The sequence below is a fragment of the Sceloporus occidentalis genome, unplaced genomic scaffold, assembly GCF_023333645.1.
Source record: "Sceloporus occidentalis isolate IW3139 unplaced genomic scaffold, rSceOcc1.0.p SCAF_6, whole genome shotgun sequence".
Lineage (NCBI taxonomy): Eukaryota > Metazoa > Chordata > Lepidosauria > Squamata > Phrynosomatidae > Sceloporus > Sceloporus occidentalis.
Window position 1 is genome coordinate 1,738,510 of NW_028316986.1, and position 24,218 is coordinate 1,762,727.

At 45.8% G+C, this 24,218-nt stretch overlaps 1 protein-coding gene across 1 annotated transcript; it reads left to right on the forward strand.

The window, feature by feature from the left end:
- On the forward strand, positions 1-21,990 carry LOC149310309 (coiled-coil domain-containing protein 25-like). The gene is made up of 9 exons (XM_089528256.1): positions 1-107; positions 2,388-2,435; positions 3,147-3,186; positions 7,476-7,527; positions 8,898-8,973; positions 12,800-12,903; positions 15,708-15,910; positions 19,000-19,045; positions 21,334-21,990. The coding sequence occupies exons 1-9, from the start codon at positions 83-85 to the stop codon at positions 21,361-21,363; spliced, it is 624 nt and encodes a 207-aa protein (XP_089384382.1). The 5' UTR covers positions 1-82; the 3' UTR covers positions 21,364-21,990.
- Positions 21,991-24,218: the final 2,228 nt, after the last annotated feature.

Genomic DNA, 24,218 nt, shown 5'->3' on the forward strand with positions numbered 1-24,218 from the left:
AAGTGGCTGTCTTTTGGCGAGAGCCTGCGGCGGGGTCGCTAAGGCGGACGCGAAGGAGGCCCGCGGGGGGCGGACCGTTGCCATGGTGTTCTACTTCACCTCCAGCGGTGAGGGGGAGGGGCTGGGTGTCGGTCTCCCATCCAAAGACTGTCCAGGGCCAGCCCTGCTTAGCGCCCAAGATCCGTTTCGGCTTCACTGGGTTTTCTTGGGTCAGGGGTTTCTTTTTGCCAGCTTCTTCGTCTTCCTCCTCCTCCTCCTTTTCTGAAATGGAGCCAAATAGCGCTTGGAATTGTGAGCGGTCTCCCATCCAAAGACTGTCCAGGGCCAGCCCTGCTTAGCTCCCCAAATCAATTCTTAGGGTTTCATTTCCCCCCTTCGTTTTCAGCAGGTTTTCTTAGGCCACGGATCCCCAGAGATGTTTTGTGGGGCTTTTTTGCCTCTTCCCCCTCTGAAATGGAGTTGCTTTCTCTGAAACACAGCCTTCAGGTTGGCATCTCAGGTGGAGGCGAGGGCCAGGAGCGCATGGTGTCAGCTTCGGCCTCCCTGCCTGGCTCAGGGGGACCTTGGAACAGGAGTACATGCGCTGGTAACCTCTCGACTAGATTTCTGTAATGCGCTCTACATGGGGCTGCCTTTGTACCAAGTTCGGAAGCTCCAACTGATTCAGAATGCTGAAGCCAGACTGATCACCAAGACACCGAGATCAGAGCACATCTCTACATTGGCTGCCTATTAGCTTCCGGGCGCAATACAAGGTGTCGGTTATTAGCTATCAAGCCCTACATGGCCTGGGCCCAAGTTACTGGTGGGTCCGTTTCAATGAGATTGTTACAAGATCTGAAAGACTCAGGGATGCTGGTGGAGGTCCCAGATGCATACATTCAAAACTACAGAGGCTGCATCTGCACTGCAGAAATAACCCGGTTCAGTGCTACCTGAACTGTCATGGCTCAGTGCTGTGGGTTTCTGGGAAGTGTAGTTTGTTGCGGCACTAGAGCTTTGCTCCTAGAGTTATTTCATTTCAAATATTTGTTCAGTCTCTTTGGAATTAATCCCAAAGTGGCAACAGTGACATCAATCAATCAATCATCACCTTTATTTAGATTCGATTGCCACCCAAGTACCCTGGGATTCAAAAGAACCACAGGTATATACAGTGGGTCCTTGTTATCTGCTGGGGTTTGTTCCAGGATCCCCTGAGGTTAACAAAACCTGTGGATGCTCAAGTCCCATTAAATATAATGGCAGAGCAAAATGGTGTCCCTTTTATAAAGTGGGAAATCCATGTTTGCTGTTTGGAATTTATTCTTTTTAAAAATCTCTTCAAGCCGTGGATGCTTGAATCTGTGGATAAAAACTCAGCGGATCAGGAGGGCCAGACACTTCCCTGCAACTAACCTCTGAAGATGCCAGCTATAGATGCAGCCGAAAAGCCAGGGATACGTTCTTTCAGAACATGGCCCCCAAAACCCACAGAACACTCTGGCCTGTTACAGACTGCCAAAATAAAGCTGCTTCGGGTCTCTTTGAAGGTATGCTATTTAAATGATGCATGGGTCCTAAGAGTCCGGAGGTTGTGCCAAAGCCACACTCCATTCCTAAGCACTGGAGTGCAGCTTTGGTGCAGCTTCCGGATTCTTAGGATGCATGCATCATTTAAACAGCATACCTCCAAAGAGACCCAAAGCAGCTTTATTTTGGCAGTCTGTAACAGGCCTCTGAGACAGTTTACAGAGAGTTCTCTGCCCTCAGGCTTAAGATCTTTTAAAAACCTGACCCAAAAGGAGAAGGGAATGGCAGCAGGGAAGGGGCAAAAGAACGCAGCAGCTCAGGTGCCACAACAAACTCCACTTCCCAGAATTCCATAGCATTAAGCCATGGCAGTTCAAGTGGTGTCAGGCTGGATTATTTGTGCAGTGTGGATGCAGCCACAGCGAGAGAAAACTTATTATTATTATTATTATTCATAACCTTTATTTATAAAGCGCTCTAAATTTACACAGCGCTGTACATACAATCTTTTTAAATGGATGGTTCCCTGCCCTCAGGCTTACAATCTAAAAAGACACGACACAAAAGGAGAAGGGAAAGGTGGTGGGAAGAGGCCTCTCTAGTAGGATAATACATATAAAATACATAGCAATACAGGAAATGATTCAATAAAACAGACAACAAAAGAACAACAAAAAGCAAGTGAGAATTATGCAATGCCTTCTAATGCTTCTCTGAACAGGAGAACTTGAAGCTGTCCCCCCCCCCCCCCCCGAAAAAAAAGAGTGCCAGGGAGTGGTGCTTTCTTTTGTTTTATTTCTAAGAACATGGTGTTTCTGCTCACAGTTTGCTCTGAAACTCTGGCTTCATTTTGTCTTCCTTTTCTTTCTTCACAGTGGTCCCTGCTCCTTATACAATTTATATGGGAAAGGACAAATATGAAAGTAAGTAAGCAACACTGTGAGTGTGCCTAGCAAGGTGGACTCAGCCTAATGTGTCCACACACAGCTTTTTCTTTCCAGTGTGATCTTGTGTCTCCTGTAAGAACTCAGCAACTGTGGCTGATGGAATTTGGACTGGCAGATGGACTGCCACCTTATTTTGGAAGGCTTCAGTCATCTTAGGATCCATTTTTCTTTAGATGCAAATCAGAGCTCCTTGATTCTGTGTCAGTTTGTGTTGTGGATCATCTGAGCTCTTCATTATTTCCAGAGAGTGTGGAAATAAACTGCCACTTCTAAATTCTCAGGTATCTTACTTGGAATCTCTGTGTTAAATCGATGTTAAATCGACAGCAAAGAGGCATAATCAGTAGAATCTTGTCTTCATGAGTTAACCTTATTAAGTTGAGTGGTGCTTATCTGATGTGAGCACATAAAGGATTGCAGCCTGAATATAAATGAATACTCGTCTCAGAAGACTTGAGCCTAGCATTGAGACTTATGTTTATTCTAATGAAACGTTTGGCTGCCTTATAAGTTTGCCACTGTGTTCATTTATTTTTGGAGGTTTTTTTTTAACCTGGTTGGGCTATGGTCTACTACATGGTTGAGGTTCATGCTATAAGTCTTACCTGAAAAGTCCAGGTATGACCTGAGGCTCAAAGAAGACTGAGCATTCCTCCAGCTCATTGTCTGTTTTGCTTTTGCTTGCAGATGAAGACCTCATAAAATATGGCTGGGCAGAAGATATTTGGTAAGTACAGAAGAGACCTTGTCTGTGTGCACTGGTGCCCCTCTGTGTGAAATTAGTCCCTGCTCCTTAACAAGGGTGCATTAACACTGTAGAAAGAATGCAGTCTGACACCACTTTATGTTCTGTAGCTCCATCCTGTGGAATTCTGGAATTTGTAGTTTGTGGAGATGTGAAAGCTTTGGCTGAGAATTCACCAAAGTACAAACTCCAGGATTCCACAGGATGGAGCCAAGTTAGTCAAAGTAGTATAACACTGTAATGCAGGTACAGAAGGAAGCTGAACACTTCAAGAATAGTTTATTTCACACTAGAGAATGAGAGCACTCTTGGGGTGCACCTACATTGCAGAAATACTGCAGTTCGATGCCACTTTTAAGTTCTGCTGCTCAATCCTATGGAGTTCTGGGATTAGTATGAATGAATGAATGAATGAATGAAACTTTATTTTACAACATATGATAAAATACAAGATACATCACATAAATCCCCAATACAAAACATCATTAAAATCCATCATTCATTCCTAGTAATTAAAAGCAATTAAAATCAATAAACAATCCAAAATACAATCACACAGTCTACACACAGTATACAGGAGAGAATGGCAGTCAGGACATGTGGGGGAAGGCTTGGCGAAATAGGTGAGTCTTAAGGTTTTTCTTGAAAGACTCAAGGGAGGGGGCTGAGCGGAGCTCATCAGGGAGAGAGTTCCAAGACTGTGGGGCAACAGCAGAGAAAGCCCTTTGCGCAGTCGCAACATATCTCATCTTAGGAACTCTCAAGAGTTTTTTCCCACCTGACCTGAGAATGCGGGGCGGATTATATGGGGAAAGGCGGTCCTCCAAGTACTCTGGGCCCAAGCCATTTAGGGCTTATAGGTAGCGACCAACACCTTGTATTGTGCCCGGAAGCAAATAGGCAGCCAATGCAGATCTTCCAAAATAGGTGTTATGTGGCTGGCCCTGGAGCTACCAGTGACCAGCCTTGCTGCCATATTCTGAACCAACTGTAGCTTCCGGGTTTGGTACCAGGGTTGCCCCATGTAGAGCGCATTACAGAAATCAAGTCGAGAGGTTACCAGTGCGTGTACCACTGTTTCAAGGTCCCCCCGGTCCAGGTAAGGTCGCAGCTGGCGTATCAGCCGAAGCTGATAGCAGGCACCTCTGACTGTCGCATCCACCTGAGAAGTCAAGTGAAGCGACGAGTCCAGAAGCACCCCTAGACTGCGAACTGTGTCCTTCACGGGGAGCGTGACCCCGTTTAGGACAGGTGGACAGATTTCCTTCCTGGGACCAGGGGAGCCTATCACCAGTACTTCCGTTTTCTCTAGATTCAGGCTGAGTCTATTTTCCCTCATCCAGCCCATTACCGACTCCAGACAGGCACTGAGCGGAGAGATGCCATCCCTAGTCACTGCATCAGTCGGAGACACAGAGAAGATTATTTGAGTGTCATCAGCGTATTGATAACACCGCGCCCCGTGTCTCTGGATGATCTCTCCCAGCGGCTTCATGTAAATGTTGAATAGCATAGGGGACAGAATCGCTCCTTGAGGGACCCCTGATGTGAGGGCCCTCTTATCAGAGCGACAGTCCCCCAGCTCCACCATCTGGAATCTGCCTGAGAGGTAGGAACGGAACCACTGCAGAGCAGTGCCCCTGATACCCAACTCCCCCAGGCGATCCAGAAGAATACCATGGTCGATGGTATAGAAGGCCGCAGAGATGTCCAAGAGCACTAACAGGGACACGCTACCCCTGTCCATGCCCAGATGGAGATCATCGACTAAGGCGACTATGGCAGTCTCAACCCCATAGCCCGCCCGGAAGACGGTTTGAAATGGGTCCAGATAATAGTAGTTTTACAATGTCTTTAACCTTCTCTGCCAAAGAATACTAGTGCCTCACAAAACTACAGATTCCAGGATTCTGTAGGATGGAGTCATTGCAACTAAAGTGGTGCCAAACTGGATTATTTCTACAGTGTAGATGCAACCCAAGAGCTGGACTGCATCCATACTGGAGAAATAACCCGGTTTGGCACCGCTTTAACTGCCCTGGCTCAAGGCTCTGGGATTCTGGGAGTTGGTGTTTGTTGTGGGCCCAGAGCAGAGCAGAGCTCCTCTCTGGGCTCCACAACATACTCCAACTCCCAGAATTCCATAGCCTTGAGCCAGGGCAGTTAAAGCGGGTTATTTCTCTCGTGTGGATGCCTGGTGTACCTGTTCAGTAAAGCCACATGGTAAAGCTTTCCCTGGAATGTACAGCCCAACACTGAGAGTGAGGTTTTTTAAAAAGAAAGAATAGCAGGGGCAGAAAAAAAGGGTGGATGGAGAAGAAGGCCCTGCGCTATGAGCTTAGTAAAATCAAACCTACCTGTGGGCTGTTTGGGAGCCAGAATCTTGCTTTTCTAATTTTCTGTCTCAGGAAGGCCATTTATTCATAGGATAGTCGGAAGAGATGACAAAGGCTCATCTCATCTAATTGACCATCAGTGCAGGAAGTCCACAGCTAATGCATCGCTGACAAATGGTGTCCAATCTGTATTTTAAGTGAAGTCCACCATCTTTTAGAGAAAAGGACCCAATCATTTACCAGTAAATTTAGCCTGGAGAAGAGTAGGTTAAGGGGTGACATGATAGCCCGGTTTAAATATTTGAAGGGAGGTCATATTGAAGAGGGAACAAGCATGTTTTCTCCTGCTCCAGAGAATAGGACCCAGAGCAATGGGTTCAGACTACAGGAAAGGAGATTCCACCTCAACATTAGGAGGAACTTCCTGGCAGTAAGGGCTGTTTGGCAGTGGAAGACATTGCCGCCTTGGAGGGTGGTGGAGTCTCCTCCTTTGGATGGTTTTAAACAGAGTCTGGATGGCCATCTGTCCCAGGGAGTGCTTGGATGGTGTCTTCCAGCATGGCAGAAAGGGCTTGGCTTGGAGAATAAATAAATAATCAAACTTTTATTTCTGTACCAAAACAATCAGAGCAATAAAACGTCCACATACCATATAATACCTAAAATTACGATATCACCCCCCGCCCCGCCACCGCTTAAAATATGTGGCCCTTGGGGTCTCTTCAGGTTCTGTGATTCTAAGAAATTAGAACAGAGATGTTTCCAACTAAATGTTAGAAAGATTTCCTTTTGACAAGAAGAGTTGTTCAGCAGTGGAATATGAGAAACTTCCCTTGTTAAGGTTTAAGTGGAATAATCTTTCTTGTGATTTCAGTCATCACATTTGGGTCCTGTTCTTTTGAACAGCAGGAAATAGATTCCCTCTGCCTTTAATGGGACAGCACTTCAATTTCTGGCTATCATTTGACCCTTGTTACTTTTTTAAAAAATGAATCTACATCTATTTGTGGTAAAATGAGTATAACAACACTTTTTCATAGTGGTAGAATTCAAAGATATAGCCATGTCAATCTGTAGAACCAGTACGTAGTGAGATCTTGTAGCAGCTTTGAGACTAGCCGAAAGAAAAAAATTGACAGCATGAGCTTTGCTAGACTTCAGTCTGTTTCCTCTGATGTTTCTGAGGAAGTGGACTGAAGTCTAGGAGAGTTCATCCTGCCAATTTCTTTCTTTCAGTTAGTCTCAAAGCTGCTACAAGAACACTTTTTCAGTTCCAGACATAGTCTTGGGTGTTTTTCTTTGTTTTAGCCAAATCATATATATTGTTGGGTTATCCATCCTTATATTTTATCTCTATTCCAAGTCCAGCTGGATTCATAACGGCTCAAGAAACTGAACTGAGGGACTCATACGAATCCTAACAAACAAATGCACTTTCACCTTGGCCCAGAGAGTGGTAGCTTTGTTTTTCCCCAAATGTGGAAAGAGCCCCAAAAGATTCCAGGTCAGGGATAGTATCTGCATTTTGCCTGCTTGCCGCCCTAGAAGCTGACTGTGGCCTGGAGGTGACCAGAAGTGAGGGTTTGGGGGAAGGGCATTTTTGGGCCACTGGAGATCCAGAATCTGCTCGTCTTGGGCTCTTTGCATCATCAGGACCGCCAGAGGGAGTATTCAGCTTTATGTTTGTGCTCTTCTTCAAGAATTTATTTTTCTGTTTTAGCAGCTGTTTCCTCCAGCCGTCCAATTTCTTCTTCTTCCAGTACTGTGAGCACTTGCTTGGAAATGTGAGCTTAAGAAGCCACAGAAATCCCATTCCCCAGTACCAAGAATGCATGCATTAAAAGATTGGTGCCCAGATGCCTGCCGGGACATATGGAAAAAAATTCTTTTGGACTGAAATCATTGCGCTAGTCAAATCTGTATTTTGTTCTACAGGTTTCATGTGGACAAGCTCTCCTCTGCACATGTGTATCTCCGGTTACACAAGGTAAAGCCCTCCCTAGTTCTGCCTTTTATGTCAGTGATGTGTATATTTCATGATAACTTTCTTCACTTACTTGTGTGTGGTTTTGGGGTTCTCATTTGGGGGGCTGCAATGGTCATGTGCTGTTTTTGGGCTCTGCTGATCTCCCATGTGGGGTGTCCTCCAAAAAGTGTGCTTGCTGAGGTGAAGCCGCCACAGCAAACGATAGCAGGATGCGGAGGCTGGAGACTCCAGAGAGAATCAGCAGGCTGTATATATATTGCAGGAACTCTCTCTTGAGCTCTCTTGGCCAGTTTATTGTGTCTTCATTTTGGCTCCTGCACTACATCCCGATACTCATTTATATGGTTATCTTCTAACCATGATTTTAGGCAACATGCTTGCCTTGTAAAAATGTCACCTCATCTCCACATCCACAAAATTTTGCAGTCCTATGGACATTCTCACACCAAGACTGCTATATAGGTCTGTCCCTGGGCTTTCCACTCCATCCCTTTCATCTGAGGAAATGGACTAAAGTCTACGAAAGCTCATGCTACCAACTTCTGTCTCAGTTAGTCTTAAAAGCGCTGCAAGATCCATTTACATACTGATTTTCCAAACAAACCTGGATATGTCTTTGAATTCTTGGCAAATTCAGTACACGAGCAACTTAAAAATAAAAGCAGAGTTCAGATCTTTGCTATAATGAAGATTGAGAATGAGGCCCTTTGTGATCATATCAGAAGAAGAAATGTGAAGACATCCTCCTCCACCTGTGTTGTGTTGAAGCAAATTATAGAACACAATTGTGCAAATCCGTTATTAAGCAGTGAGCCATACCTCTGTTTTCTTTAGGGGTTTCTTAAGTCTCTTCATTTAGACAACAACCCATGTAGGTACTATTTGTTGAAAATGGAGGGATTGTGAGCTGAGTCTCAGGTTCACATCATTTCCATCTGGGCTACAAAGTCCATTTCACATGCTTTCAGTCCATGTCATTTGGAATGGTGGCAGGACTGTGGGTGCTGAAAGGAACATTGAACCTCTTGAAAGGCAGTGTACATGTGAAATATCTTGAAAAGAATTGCTGTGGTAGGATTGATCAGTATACAAACAACCTAGTTTCACAACACCTGAAAGCTGAACACATTTTTTAAGACAGAAGCTCTTGTGGACTAGAATCAATTTGTCAGCTGCACCTGATGAAATGGATTCTGGTCCCTGAGTTCTGCCCTACCAAGTGTATTAGCTACAAAACTCTGGGTCTGTTTTGCAAGAGACTAACATGCCGGCTGCATGTAGCAGGTTTAGTACAAGGGCTCTTGGCTGTGTGAAGCAGCCTTTATTTCAACCTGGTCTTTTCTGCTCATGTTCTCTTTGTGTCCTTTCAGGGACAGACGATAGATGATATTCCAAAAGAGGTTTTGATTGACTGCGCGCAACTTGTGAAGGCCAACAGTATTCAAGGTAAGACTGCCTTCACTTTGTGTCCTTGCATGAATGGATTCCTTGGAGTGTGGTAGGTCAAAAAGGCCTGGGAAGGAATTGGCAAGTGATAATGAAAGATCTCAAGAACTGCCACAGAAAAGCAGGAGGAAAACACAAGAGTATTTTAATGTTACCAATAGCTTCATTACATTTTAGTGACAATCTTGTCCTTTGTTACATTTTAGTGATGATTGTCCATTTCTATTTTTATTTCTATAGGATTTTTAAAAACAAATCTTGAGCATCTTTGAATCTGGTTCTGTAAGGAAGATGGAATATAAAATCATGGTATCTTAGAGTTGGAAGGAACCACAAGGGCCAGCAAGTGCGGTTCCATTCTGCCATTCAGGAAGACACAGCTAAAGCACTCCTGAGAGATGCCCTAACATCTCTGTTTAAAAGCCTCCAAATATAGAGTACACCCTCCCTGCAAGGCAGCCCGTGCTCCATTGTCAAACAGCTCTTACTGTCAAGAAGTTCTTCCTAATGTTTAGGTGGAGTCTCCTTTCTTGTAATTTGAACCCATGTCCTGCTTTCTGGATCAGCAGAAAACAAATTGGTTCTATCTTCTGCATGGCATCATTTCAGATATTGAAAGATGGCTACTATGTCATCTCTCAGTTGTCTCTTCTCCAACCTAAACATCCCTATCTCCCTAAGTTGTTTCTCATAAACCTACATTTCCAGACCTCTGATCACCTTGATCGCTCTTCTCTAGATATAAATAAATTTAGGGGAGGAAAGATCAATGGGGTAAAATTACAGCCAGGCAGTTGCCGTGCTTTGCTAGCACCTCAGATGGTGGGACGTTGGCTCTTCCTCACCTCAGCTCTTCCTGATGGTAAGAGCTGTTTGACAGTGGAATACACTGCCTCAGAGGGTATTGGAGTCGTCTCCTTTGGAGGTTTTTAAGCAGAGTCTGGCAGGCCATCTGTCACAGGGAGGGCTTGGATTGTGTCTTCCTGCATGGCAGAAGTGGGTTGGGCTGCATGGCCTTGGAATCTCTTCCAGTGGTAGGATTGTATGCTTCTATTAGAGTTCCAGGTGACAACTGTTTTCATCATCTCACTCTCTGCAATGTTAGAAATTTGGAGACTGACAGCTTTCATTGTGACTGAGCCAAAGCCAGAGGCAACCCACCACTGGAGGTAATATGTGGACATAACAGCCATGGATAGCCTTATTCTCCATACAGATGTGAAAATCTTTTCTTGTGTGTATCTTTCTTGAAATGCCACTGGATTTTAATCACACTTCAGTTCCATATTGGCTTGCAGTACTTTTTCCTTTTCTTTCTGCCTGGCAATTCATGCTCCCTCTGAGTGTGGCGGAGTCTCCTTGTTTGGAGGTTTATAAGCAGAGGCTGGATGGCCATTTGTTGGGGGTGCTTTGATGGTGTCTTCCTGAATAGCAGTAGCAAATACATTTCTATGCTACTTATCAGTGCACTTAAGCACTCCCTAAGCAGTTTACAATGTGTAAGCTAATTGCCCCCAACAAGATGGGGACTCATTTTAGCAACCGATGGGAGGATGCAAGCCTGAGTCGAGCTTGAGCCCTAGGCTGGTATTGAACTCACAGCCTTGCAGTTTGTGAGTGAGTGGCTGCAGTACAGGCTTTAACTACTGTGTCATCAGGGCTCCTGCATGGCTGAAAGGGGTTGGGCTGGATCAGGGCCCTTGGAGTCTCTGCCAACTCTAGGATTCTACCATAGATCTGGAAACCACTAAGCCCTTTGAGGAGCATCTTATTCCATACCGTAGATGGAGCAGAACAAAAACCTGGAAAGCAGTATAGCATTAGAAGAATGGAAGGAGACAAAGTCCCATGTACTGTGTGATGGTCCAAAAACCTCTGTTTCTTAAAAAGCCCAACATGTTTTGGCCTTATCACCAATTGTCCTCTTCAGGGGCTATTGCCAGAAATTTCTGGAGTTGCAGCCTGCATTCTCAGTCAAAGTGGACCCTCTGAGTATTAGAAGGAACAGTGGATTCAAGCTACAGGAATGAGATTCCACCTAAACATTAGGAAGAACTTCCTGAGGGTAACAACTATTCAGCAGTGGAAGACACTGCTACCTTGGAGGGTGTTGGAGTCCCCTTCTTTGGAGGTTTTTAAACAGACTAGGTGACCGTCTGTCACAAGGTGCACTGATTGTGGATTTCTGCATGGCAGAAGAGGTTTGGACTCCAGGATTTTTGGGCCCTCTGGAGCTTCTAGGGTTATTGTCGTCCTCTTGCAGGCAGCTGACTGGCTGCATCCACAGGGGCTCACAGATTTTTGCCCAGCTTGCTACTAGGAAGATGTGTTTTCATGTTTCATTGACATCAGGGTGAGTGTCCCCAAATCAACCAATGTCCCTCCCTCCCTCCCTCCCTCCCTCAGCTCTGTCTTCCAGGTCCACCTCTCTTACATTCCTGGCTTCCCACTTAGCCAGCTTCCATCTGAGAGATTGTGATATTGACCCATCACCCATTTCCTTCCACCTTTGCACCTTTTGCTAGGAAGGCACCAAAAGCTTTAGGGCAGGTGGCCCCAAAGATATTCTTATAGCCCTGACAGCTACAGAATCCCTAGACTGGACTTTCTTTGTTATTTTTCTGCCCCCCAAAAGAAGATGAACAGCTGTTTTCAGAAATCTCAAGGAGCAACCATGACCTCTTTAGAGGAATAGTGAGCAGGAATGTATTTTGTTTGGAAAGCATGTGGGGTCCCAGGGTATTCTCTTTGTTGTCCCAAGAAGAATCATGGAGTTGGAAGAGACCCCAGGGGCCACCCAATCCAACCCCAATCTTCTGTGCAGGAGGAGGTGTAGCCTGTGATCCATCCAAGGTGCCTTCCCTTCCCCACCCTCCTCTGGACAAGCATACTCTGTATTTCACAGCAGGAAGAAAAATGGGAAGGCCCTGGAGTGTGTCAGACTTCCTTTGCGTGACTGTAGCTGCTGGACTGCAGCCACTGCATTTGGGAAGGTATTCCAGACCTTGGGTGTTTTGAGGAGGGGGAAGCATCTGTTTTGTTCAGCGACTGATACAGCCTTTTGAGGTTTTTATCCTGAGAACCTCTGAAACGTGCCAGAATTTCTGGCCATGCTTTCCTGTCGCTGACTGAGCCAGGGAGGTGAGAGGTGGAAGACTGGCTGCCTTTTGGTATTGGTGCCCTCCTGGGGGCAGCTGGAGTCCATTAAGTCTGCTCTGAACCTCATATTTGCCACAGCAGAATGGCATGTAGCCCCTTCCTCCTCTTGCCATGCAAAGGCTGACCTGGCAGGAACTGCCTGAGCCCTCCTCCCTTTCCAGCTCTCTCATGCCTGATTGATCTCCGTTTCTCTGGCAAAACATTTCTGCAGCAGAGTCTCAGAGGGAATAACTGAAGATGTTGTATTGTTAACCACTGGAAGAATTCTGACCATAATACTCAGATCATGGAATCCCAGAGTTAGAAGAAATCCCCAGGGGCCTTCCAGTACAACCCCCTGCCATGCAAATGTACACAATCAAAGTACTTCTGTAACAGATGGCCATCAAGCCTCTGTTTAAAAACCTCCAAGTAACAGTCTTCCACTGTCAAACAGTTCTTACTGTCAGGAAGTCCTTCCTAATGTTCAGGTGGAATCTCTTTTCTTGTAATGTGTATCCGTTGTTCCGTGTTTTAGTCTTTGAAGCAGCAGCAAAGAAACTGACTCCATCCTCAATATGACATGTCTTCAAATATTTAAGATGCTAAGTTGTTAGGTGAGATGGCTGGATTTGAGTATGGGGTGGAAATAAAAGCCAGACTTTGATTATGTTCTCTTCCCCCATAGGTTGCAAAATGAGCAATGTCAATGTCGTATACACCCCATGGAGCAACCTGAAGAAAACGGGAGACATGGATGTGGGACAGATTGGGTTTCATCGGCAAAAGGACGTAAGTGTCTTCCTCTTCCGCACGGTTCTCTCTGGGGGCTTTGTTTGTGTCTTGCGATACAGGAAGAGGAGGGGGCTCCTGAATGCATTTTCCAGGCTTCCCATTCCCCCCGCAGCCAGTGCAATGCAGTGGAAGGTGGAGGAAGGTGTAGTACTTTAGGGTTGTCATAACTCAGAAATGACTTCAAGGTACACAGCCATAACATTCAGATTAACAGACAATGCCACAGAACCAATTAATTAATTCTTGCCTGCCTTGTTTCTGATCCAGTGGCCTATGGGCTGGGGTTCGGGTGTGGAGACGTTTTGTTGGGAGCTGAATAGCTTTCCTATAGAGGAAAGGAAGGATGTGCCCCATAAGGTGTAGGGTATGCGCATGTATGCATTGTAGGGAGCCAGCTGCTGAGTTCCCCAGTCAATAATGAGTTCTGGTTGGCCAGTAAGACCACTGCATGCCATCCTTCCCAGAGGGCTGAGCAGGATTCCTGGGGAGACCCATCATGCCAAGGCTTAGTGGATGGCATATTCAGGGACATCAACTTGATAGGAAGGAAAACCATAGCTCACCACTACAAGAGTCCTGGCTCAGCTTCTGGTTACTCCACTGAAAAAACAGACATGACCAAATGGGGCTTGGAAAGACTAGGTTGACTAGATATAAGGCATGATATAAATCCCATGGTTTCTGGATTCCATGTGGCCAAAGGTTGATTGATTTTTGCAGGGTATTTTTGTTTTTTGCATTCCTGATACTTAAAACATACTCCGCTTTGAGTGTGTGTGGGTTCATATTTGTGGGGTAGGAGGAGGGCAATAATAAATGGAATTTAAAAGAGTTTGGGAAGAGCTGGCAGCCAGAAGCAATCCCACAGAACTGCAGCAGTCACCTGTTGTTGTTGTGTGCCTTCAAGTCGTTTCTGACTTAGGATGACCCTAAGGTGAACGTATCATATGGTTTTCTGGGGCTGAGAGGATGTGACTCACCCGAGGTCACCCAATGGGTTTCCATGGCCCTGCGGGAAATTGAACCCCAATCTCCAGAGTCCAAGCCCTACTCTCAAACCACTACACCAAGCTGGCTTTCTCTCCGGCCTGCAAAATGGTTGGCCCTGAGCTTGAACTGAGAGTGAGGAGGCCCTTTCCTCCTCTCTCCTGAAGATTTCTGAGGAACCTTTTTTGCATCAGGATAAGTAGGCTTGTCCCTATTTGTGCCTCTTTGTTTTTCTCCTCTGTTAAGTATGGGCAGCTTTGCCACCAGGACCCCTGATATCTGGAGTTCTTAGGATGAAGTTAGCATTGAGGCCAAGCAAGAGGCAAAATTTCCAAGAGGAGAGGTAGCCCTCCCACCCCAGCCTCCTGAGGAATGTGGTTTGGCCATTCCACCGATTTCCTGCATTGCCTCGGGCGAATGATGCCATATCTCTGGAGCATGGAAAAAACAACTCCTTCAATGACATCAGAGGGCTCTGAATCAGATCCTGGCAGCCGCTTGGCCCCAAGGCTCGCTTGTTTGTTTTTCAAAAGTGTTTTCATTCTAATGAAGGCAGGGCGCCCTGGCCTTAATATTTTGGTCTGATGGAAGGGCAGTGTTCTCTATGGCTGCTTTTCTCTTTTCTTGTAAAGAACCTCAGTTCATAAAAATTAGAAGTTAAAAGTGCAAGTATGTTACACAGCAGAGTTCTGAAAGGGGAACACAGGTCTCTTTGGCGCATAGATAACAGTGAATCCTATTGAAATGAATGACTTTTGGAGGAAGTTGACCATACGGTTTTGCTGGAAGACCTGGAGATTCCTAAAGAGAAAACCTCTATAGGCATTTCTAGGTTCCCCAGCACAACCCTAGGGCCAACATGAGAGCCAGTGTGGTGTAATGCTTTGAATGTTAGACTACGGCTCTGAAGACCAGGGTTCAAATTCTTGGTTGGCCATGGAAGCCCATTGGGTAACCTTGGGCAAGTCACATGCTCTCAGCCTCAGGGGAAGGCAGTGGCAAACCTCCTCTGAGCAAATTTTGCCAAGAAAACCTGATGGTAGGTTTGCCTTAGGGCCATCATAAGTTGGAAAGAACTTGAAGGCAGACAACAACAAAAAAGTGGAACTGTGGGACTAATACCAGATACAAGGGTCATACTGTATGCTGAGGGGGAGGCAGCAGGTGAAAAATAGGAGAGGGCAGAATTTGGCTTTCTTGCCTGATGACTCTTTAAGTTGATGTTAGCTCCCTTGGCCTTTGTCAAAGCCCTGCTCTGACTTGGTCCAGACCAAGATAATAGCCACCATCTTGAAGGGGAGAGAGGGGCAGGCTAGGTCCAACAGGCCTGTCTGGAAGAAGGAAGAGCCCTCCCTCCAATCCATCTGCCTTGGTCCAGGCCTCAGAGGGAGAGAAGAATGCTGGACCATTCCCTTCTCCTTTTGTTTCATGTCTTTTAGATTGTAAGCCTGAGGGCAGGGAACTGTCTGGTTAAAAATAATAAATGTAAGCCGCCCTGAGAGCCATTAGGGCTGAAGGGAGGGATATAAATACCTAAACAAACAAACAAACAAACAAATAAATAAATAAAGATAAGTGTCCTCCTTGAAAGATGTAGCCCAGGACCTTGCAGTCTTGTGCCTCTTTAAGACAACTCTCCTTCTGCTTTGTTGGTACCTTCATTGAAGCATGTCACCTTTTCAGAGACATGGCTGTTTGGGGGTGGGGGACATGGGCACTCTTGCTGGTCTGTTATCTTGTTGCAGGGTAGTTGTGTTTCTCTTTCTTCAGCTACCTTGATGACCTTAAGGATCACAGATCTTTCCTTCCTCCAGGTGAAGACCTTGACGGTGGAGAAGAGGGTGAACGAGATCTTGAACAGGCTGGAGAAGACCAAAGTGGAGCGATTCCCAGACCTGTCGGCCGAGAAGGAATCCCGTGACCGGGAGGAGAGGAATGAGAAGAAGGCCCAGATCCAAGAAATGAAGAGGAAAGAGAAGGAGGAGATGAAAAAGAAGAAGGAGATGGAAGAGCTTAGGTGAGTGAGGCAGTGGGGCTCTGTGGAATAGGGCAGCCCCAGGAAGTCAGACCAACCTATCCTGTGGTCTGCAGGGAATCTTTTTAGAGCAGGTGGTGAAGAACAACAACAGCCGCCATTTCTGTTTGTTCATTTCCTTTATGCAGGGAAACAGGGGAAACAGGCCGTTGTCTCGAGCAACATGCCTAGGTTCCAGACTCCAATTTGTTTTCTCTCCTGTGCTGCAGAACTTGCCAAATAAGCTCAGTCACAACATTTTGAAAAACTATTCTGTGCCAGGATCTGAGATCCATAACTGGCCAGCAGCATTTTGTGCAGAGAGCTTCTCTGAGTGGCAAGAGTGTTTTTAATTTGACATCTTCATCGCGTACAGAGGCGAGGCAGTTTCCCAGGATTGGGGTGTGCCCATTTCTGGCTCCAGTGGTTGGCATCTGGAGAAGAGTGCAGGGTCACCTCTGCTCCCTGTCTGCTTGTTTCTCTTTTTTGTTCTGGTCAGAATAACAGGCCTTCTGGCATGGAACCTTAGAGAAAAGAAATAAAGATGTTGGTTTCAGATCAGATGCTGTTGATTCCTGTAGTGAGCTGGGCCTCTGTCACCAGGCAGATGGTTCTTGGGCTGCATCTGCACTGCAGAAATAATGCAGTTTGACACTACTTTAACCGCCATGGCTCCATGCTGTGGAATTCTGGGATTTGTAGTTTTTTGAGATATTTAACCTTCTCTATCGGAGAGCTCTGGTGCCATGACAAACTACAGATCCCAGGATTCTGTAAGATGGAGCCATGGCAGTTAAAGTGGTGTCAAACTGGATTATTTCTGCAGTGTAGATTCAGTCTTGGAGTTCCTGTTAGCATCATGTAAACAGCTATTCAGTGATACAAATGAGTCTGTTTGTATGAGTGAGTTTGTCTGATACTCCTTTGCGTGGCAGTTTGAGGCTGAGCGAAGAGATGAAGGCTGAGAATGCGCTGGGGAAAGAATGCCACTCTCTTGCTAAGCTACTTGCCAAGTTCTTATAGCTAATAAAGGTGTGGAATAGCTCACGCTTGTACACTTTAATTTTTCTTAGTTTGCTTTACACTGTATAAACTTTGGGAATCCAACTTCCATCAGCCTTGGCAGGGCATGTATGTATGTGCATCCCAGTTCCAGGTGCACCACTTCCAGCCAGCAATGAAGAATTGGACTGCTATCTGAGGGATAGTCCAGGTAGAATTAGTTTGGAAGCCCAGTTTTCTCAATGGCTATAAGGGGACGCTGGACTCCATCAGTGAAAGGGCTGGAAAGGTTCTCTGCTGTGTGTCTTCTGCTGCATCATCTACCACCAGGAAAGTGGATCTTATAGCACTAACTTGTCCATGTTCAGCACCAAAAGAGCTCTTGGGGAGGCCTGGAATTATCTCAAGTTCAGGATCTTGACTGTTTGGTTAAACTGCGTCCAGGTTAAGCAGCCTGTCCTCTTGGTGCCTCTTTGCCTGCCTCATCTGCCCTTGATTCCTTTGGGAAAAGGTGGAATATAAATAATAATAATAATAATAATAATAATAATAATTATTATTATTATTATTATTATTTTCTTGCTTGAGAATTATGGAGCAGCCAATCCATTGGACTTGAGCTGCCTCTCATGGATTTGGCTCAGGGAGTCACGCAGTCTGGTCCAGGTGGATTTCACTTTGATTGGAACCCACATAGTAATAGAATGCCAGAGAGAGACAGCAGTGTGCAGAGAGAAGGAGGCTATGATTTTTCACTCATAGCAACACACCTTCACATCCAATGGGATGCTGCTTTGGAGACTGTTTGCAGAGGCAGGGTTGTTTTGTGGTGGGACAAATTTTAAAAAGGCTCCTATGTGGATTAATTCTACTGTCTTGGATCCCAGCACTTACTGCTGGATTTGGGAGCTCCATGGTGGCACCATCAGAGGGCCAGAAATGTCCTTTCCACTTTTGCCTTACTGGGATTTCACTGCTTCTAATACAGGAGAGCAACTGCTTTTTTGGCCGTATCCACAGCCCGGGGCTCTGGCAAAGGCTATGCCATGACTAACAGTGACAGGTTCCACTCCCCCCAGCCATGTCTTACAGAGTTTGGGGCAGCCTCTGAAATTTCAGAGTGTCTGGGGGTATTTTTGTGATTTCCAACTGTTAAGTCATTCCTGGCAGACAGATTTGGCTTTGTGTCAAGTACTGCTTTTCACTGGGCCAGCAATTTCTCTGTTGTCCAGTGAATGTCATTCAGGAACACCAAGTGGATTCATCTTATTCCTCTCTCCTTGCAAGTAACAGGGTAGAAAATCACTGTGTCTATCTTAGTTTGTCATGAGAAATAATGGTCTATTCCTGTTTCCTGTGTTCCAGCCACTTTGGTTTAGTGCAGACTTTCTGAACCCACAGAATAGCCTTTCCCCAGCAGGCCCCTCCAGATGTTTTGGAGTGCAGCTCTCATAATCCTTTAGGAGTTCTTGTTAGGATACCTAGAAAACACCAGGTTGGAGAAGGCTGCCAGAGAAGTTCCTCAGGACTGATTTGTTTAAATGAATTAGTAGGAACACATCTGTGGCATTTGGCTTACCACGGAAGCTGTTTTTTGTGGGTGATTCAAATAAGAGCCCCTTCTGGATGGGGGCAGGTTCTGCCATGGATAGAAGACTCATGTGGATGAAGGTTTAGGGTTCCTCTGGTCTGTTTCAGATTCTCCAAGCTAGCTTACAGAATTCTTACCTCCAGAGACAGTTGAATTGAAAGATATAGCTGTGTTAGTCTATAAAATAAGTATGTAGAGAGATCTTGTGGCACCTTTGAGACTAACTGAAAGAAAGAAGGTGGCAGCATGAGTTTTCATAGACTTCAGTGTACTTCCTCAGATGCTTTTGTCCGGAGACAGTTGTACAAATATTGCTTACGATTGTAAGGCCAGGCATGAGGGAGACAAGCCTTGAGCTGGTATGTCTGTGTTGTCATGAGAACTGGCTTAGCCATCATGTTAAATCTTGCTTGAATGGCAGCAATGTTTTTTTATTTTAAGTAAAATCTGTTAAAATTCATTATCTCAAGCATGTTGTGTTTTTCATTTTCTTTTTTAGGAGTTACTCTTCCTTAATGAAGGCAGAGAACATGTCCTCTAATCAGGTAGGTCCAGTGAGCCCCTCAGAGGAGCCTCTTGCCAAATAAGCTGTGAGGGTGACATCCAGCGCCCTCCTTTGAGGGCAGAAAGGGTTTACTGAACAGAATCCTAAGTGACATGGCACCCTGATTTCCTATGGCCAGCTCCCCTCAGGCTGGTCTGCTGCAGTAGGTAGAATTGGGCAACCTGGAGACCTTTGCCTTCTGCTGTGATGAGGGCGCTCCTGTGACTTGTCCAGTGCCTCTTGGCCAAGGTGACACCCGAGGTCTGAGAAAAAATGTTTTTTGGTCAAGTCGCAATTCTGCAAGTTACATTGAGAACCACATTAAATGTGGTAAATAAAGAATAAAAACATCCTGCAAGATGGGAGGGCGAGAGGTAAGGGACTGGACTGTGGCTACCAGTGGCTATTTCCTCTCTTAGTAAGAAGCAGAGGAAGGGGGTGATCCTTTGTCCCCTGGGGCTATCAGTCCCATAACAGATGGTGACTTGCCTAGTGGTTTGTGACTCAGATTTCTGCAGGAACTGAGCAAGTGTTGTCTCTCCCTGGAAGTCCACCATGAAGCTTGCTGAAGGCAGGGAACAGTAGCAACAGCGGTACACTGTGTAATTGCATTAGAAGAGCAGAGAATGTTAGATACCTCTAGCAAGTGAGCCAAGAGATGTGAAAGGAAGACAAAAGGCCCTCTGAACCTGATGGGTGGCTAGATGGTCAGGCCTGTTGTTGTGTGACTTCAAGTCATATCTGTCTTATGGCAACCCTGTCACAAGGTTTTCTTGGCAAGATTTGTTCACAAGGGGGTTGCCATTGCTTTCCTCTGACACTGAGAGTGTGTGACTTGCCCAAGGTCACCCAATGGGTTTCCATGGCTGAATGGAGATTTGAATCTTGGTCTCCAGAGTCCAACACTCCTACCTCAATGCCACGCCGGTAGGCCTAGGGATAGACAGTTCATCATTCCAGATGTTTGTGTGGAGTGGCTCTGGGGCTCAGTGGATCATTTCGCCTCTGCTAGACACCTTGGGAGTTTAAATTTTAAGGCACTGCCTCCTGATGTAGAACCTGCTAACCTGCCTAACTATCACAGAAAGCTTGTGGAGGGTACAGCTAGCTTATGAGGTTGAGTTCTTTAAGATGGCCCAGTGAGCACAACTCCCAAGAGACCTGTGAGTCCTTGATTCCATGTGTAGAAGGCAAAGCTTTTATTGGGATGAAACAGCATCCTTGCCCCACTCAGGAGGAAGGCTTAGGTGCCAGTTGGCCTCCCTCCCACTCCTCCAGCAGCCCCAGTGTCCACTGGCCCCAAGAAGACTGGGGCTCAGGCCTTCTCTGCTGCACTTGCCATACAGGGCTGGCATCCTAGGCAAGGAAGGCCCTGGTACAAAGCTAGCAGCATTTGGTTTTCCTTTTAGGAACAGGAGCTGGCATGGGAAGAGGTGGTTGTGGCTGAATGGTGGACAAGCAGTTTTTGGAAGAGAGCTTCTGAGAGTTAGAAGGGACCCCCATCTTCTGAGCGCCGTTTTGAGACTTCTTGGTCTACCAGCTCCACCAAAATTTTAAAAAAAATAAAATCTGTATTAGTGTGAAATGGAAGAGGAGAAGGGTATGAAGGAATCAAATGGCTCCTTTGAAGATAACTGATTTGTTGTAGCATGAAATATATCCGTTAGTTTTAGGCTCCCATAGTGATAGGTAAATCCATGTATAATATCAAAGAGGCCAGGGATGGAATGGAGGATGGGTTCACTTTCTCCTCCTTGAGGAAGCTGTAATGGTGAGGTTGTAGGGAGGGAGAAAAAGAGAGAAAATAGTACTTGGGGTCAAGGCTTTGGACCTTGTGAAGCAGGTGTCAGAGGCAACTGTGTGGGGACCAGGGGGCAGTGTCTCCCGCAGCCACCCTGAGAGCTGCACACTCTAAATACCTCCGTTTTCCTCTGCAGTCCCTCTCAAAATGGCGACAGGAACTGATGTCATGTCATTTCCTTCTATCACCATTTTAAGAGACAATGCGAAGCAAAGCAGGTATTTTGGGCAGCGTAGGTTTGTAAGGTGTTTTGGCATGTCTTCACATATTGAGGAAGCCTTTGTGATTTTGAGGTTAAAATTGCCCAAATATATAATTTTGCCCAAATATTTTTTTTAAAAAAGAATTGAGGTAGGTTGGAGGACCAGAGGCCACAGAAGTGTGGTCAAGGGCCCATACTAGGTATGCTGTTGTAAATTCAGTCAGTCCGTCCTCCTTAATCTAGCCATCTAAATGCCTTTTCTCCCTCCCTGTGCTTCCTTCCCCAGGATGGCAACGATTCAGACGACTTCATGTAACCGAGGGTGCCCTCCTTCTGGATGGCTGAGGTGGACTTTTTGTTGAGGATGCCAGAAACAAGCAAATGAACCTGGGAGTCTCTGTATTTGATTCATTGTGGGCAGCCTGTGCCTGGGAGGAGGCACTCTTCTCCTAAGAAAGAGAGAGATCAAGAGAGTTTCTTTGGATGCTCTGTGGCGGCCAGTTTTGAATCGAGAGACACCGGGGCGGGCGTGTTTTCTTGGGAAGTTGGGGCAGAAGCCGCTTTTTGAAAGTCTCCTGCTAGAGAAGTGCTTGTTCTGCCTGCAACCTCCTTGCCCAGCAGAGCTCCCTGCTGTGCTTTGCCATCAATGGGGTCCCTGACCAGAGGATGCTCTTGTCTCATGGTATTTGAGATCTAGAGGTTTGGCGTTGGTTCCCCCCCCCCCATTTTTTGCAAGTTTGGGGGGACCTAATTTGAGCATGCCTGTGTGGAGAGCTTGGGATTTTCTTCCTCTTGAAAGTCCATGGAGTTGAGCTTAGTGCCGCTCTGTTCCCATGCTGTATAAAATGCTTGCCTGGAGAAGCCACCCACGTGTAGCTGGCAGCCACTTTCCTATTCCCCAAGGGTCACTGTCATGATTCGAGTAAAGATGTGTCTGCTTCTAGACTGTCTTCTGTGGTCTCCTTGTAGCTTCACATATTGTCTCTCCACATTCAGGAGGTAGACAAGAACCTTCCTGCTGGGTTCATTTCTGACTGCTTATCATGGCATTGGCTCACAGTGCATTCTCCATGGTCAGCTATCACACTTGCTTTACTTTTGAAAAAGGGAAAGGAGAAGTTAACAAAACAAAATGACAAAATGAAATTCAACACGGAGAAATGTAAGATATTGCACTTAGGGCGGGAAAATAAAATGCACAAATATAGGATGGGTGACACCTGGCTGAATGAAACTATGTGTGAAAGGGATCTAGGAGTCCAAGTAGACCACAAGTTGAACATGAGTCAACAGTGTGATGCGGCAGCTAAAAAGGCCAATGCAATTTTAGGCTGCATCAATAAAAGTATAGTGTCTAGATCAAGAGAAGTAATAGTGCCACTGTATTCTGCTTTGGTCAGGCCTCACCTGGAATATTGTGTCCAGTTCTGGGCGCCACAATTCAGAAAGGACATTGAGAAACTGGAGCCATGTGTCCAAAGGAGGGCGACAAAAATGGTGAAGGGTCTGGAAACCATGAAGCCCTATGAGGAACAACTTAGGGAGCTGGGTATGTTTAGCCTGGAGAAAAGAAGGTTAAGAGATGATATGATAGCCCTGTTTAAATACTTGAAGGGATGTCATATTGAGGAGGGAACAAGCTTGTTTTCTTCTGCTCCAGAGAACAGAACCCGGAACAATGGATGCAAGCTACAGGAAAAGTGATTCCAGCTCAACATTAGGAGGAACTTCCTGACAGTAAGGGCTGTTCGACAGTGGAACAAACTCCCTCGGAGGGTGATAGAGTCTCCTTCCTTGGAGGTCTTTAAACAGAGGCTGGATGGCCATCTGTCAGGGATGCTTTGATTTGGATTTCCTGCATGGCAGAATGGGGTTGGACTGGATGGCCCTTGCGGTCTCTTCCAACTCTATGATTCTATCATTCTAAGTTGGCACCTTGGTCAGCTGTCACGCTTGCTTTACTTTTGAAAAAGGAGAGAGAGAAGTTGGCACCTTCAGGTTATAGCAGCCCTTTCAGAACTGATTTCAGAACTGGAGTTATGTTGTCGCCTCTTGATTTTCCAGCGACCAACCTGGCTGCCATGTTTTGGATTAACTGAAGTTTCCAAGTTAGGTATAAGGGTAGCCTCATGTAGAGCACATTGCAGAAGTCCAATCAAGAGGTTACCAGAGCATGTACTACTGTTTCTACGTCATCCTGTGCCAGGTAGGGTCGTAGTTGGTGTATCAGCTTAGTCTTGCTTCTAACAAGAGTTCAGGTTCGATTTGCTCTTGGACCCATTTATTGGACTTTTTAGCAGTAACTTATATCTATAGACCTGTCATCTAGCACCACATTTCAAAGGAGTTGATTCCTCTTCCTGTCTTTTTTCTTTGTTGTGCAGCTTTCACAGCCATGCACAGAAATAGAATTACTGTTGCATGGACACTTCAGAGTTGGTGTTTAATGATGTATCTTTATGCTTGATCTGATCTAGTTCTTTCATAGCTGCCCTTCCGATTCTTAATCTTCTGATTTCTTCACAGGAGTCCTATTTTGTTTCATGAGTAAGCCAAGCTAGAGAAAACCTTTTAACTATTTCAGTGTATTTGTTACCCACTTTAGAGTTGTGTCATAGTATTTTCAAGGTAAAAGGCATTCAGGAGTAGTTTGCTAGTGCCCTCTCTTGTTCAGCGTGTCGATGTGGTTTGTAAATGAGTGGCTTGGGAGTAGATAATGACTCTGTGGTCCCCAGAATTGGTTATGGGGCAGAGAAGAAGATCAGATTTGGGCCAGAGTTGCCTTTTGGGAGTGCAGTCTTTCACTTAAAAAGATCCTAAATTTGATGAACTCCCTCCATCCCACCATCAAGACTAGCAAATGAGAACCTTCCATGGAAGCTTTGTGCCGCTGCCTAGAAGAGGCTGGGGCCAAATTACACAGGGAAGGAGATGCCTTCGGGCCCCAACCTCTGGCTTTGTGGAGGCCATTGGCAGCCTCTGCTGCTGTAAATGGACGCAGAATGTTGGATCTGCTAGTGTTGGAGTAGATGGACTTTGAGGCCCCTTTCAACACTGTCATTCTGTGATTCAGTGTCCCTCTTGATCTGATGCAAGCTGGCAGCTCTCAGGCTCTTTGTACCCTTTGATTCTGACGGTTTGTTTTGTAAGATGGGGAAAGGAATTTTCTGT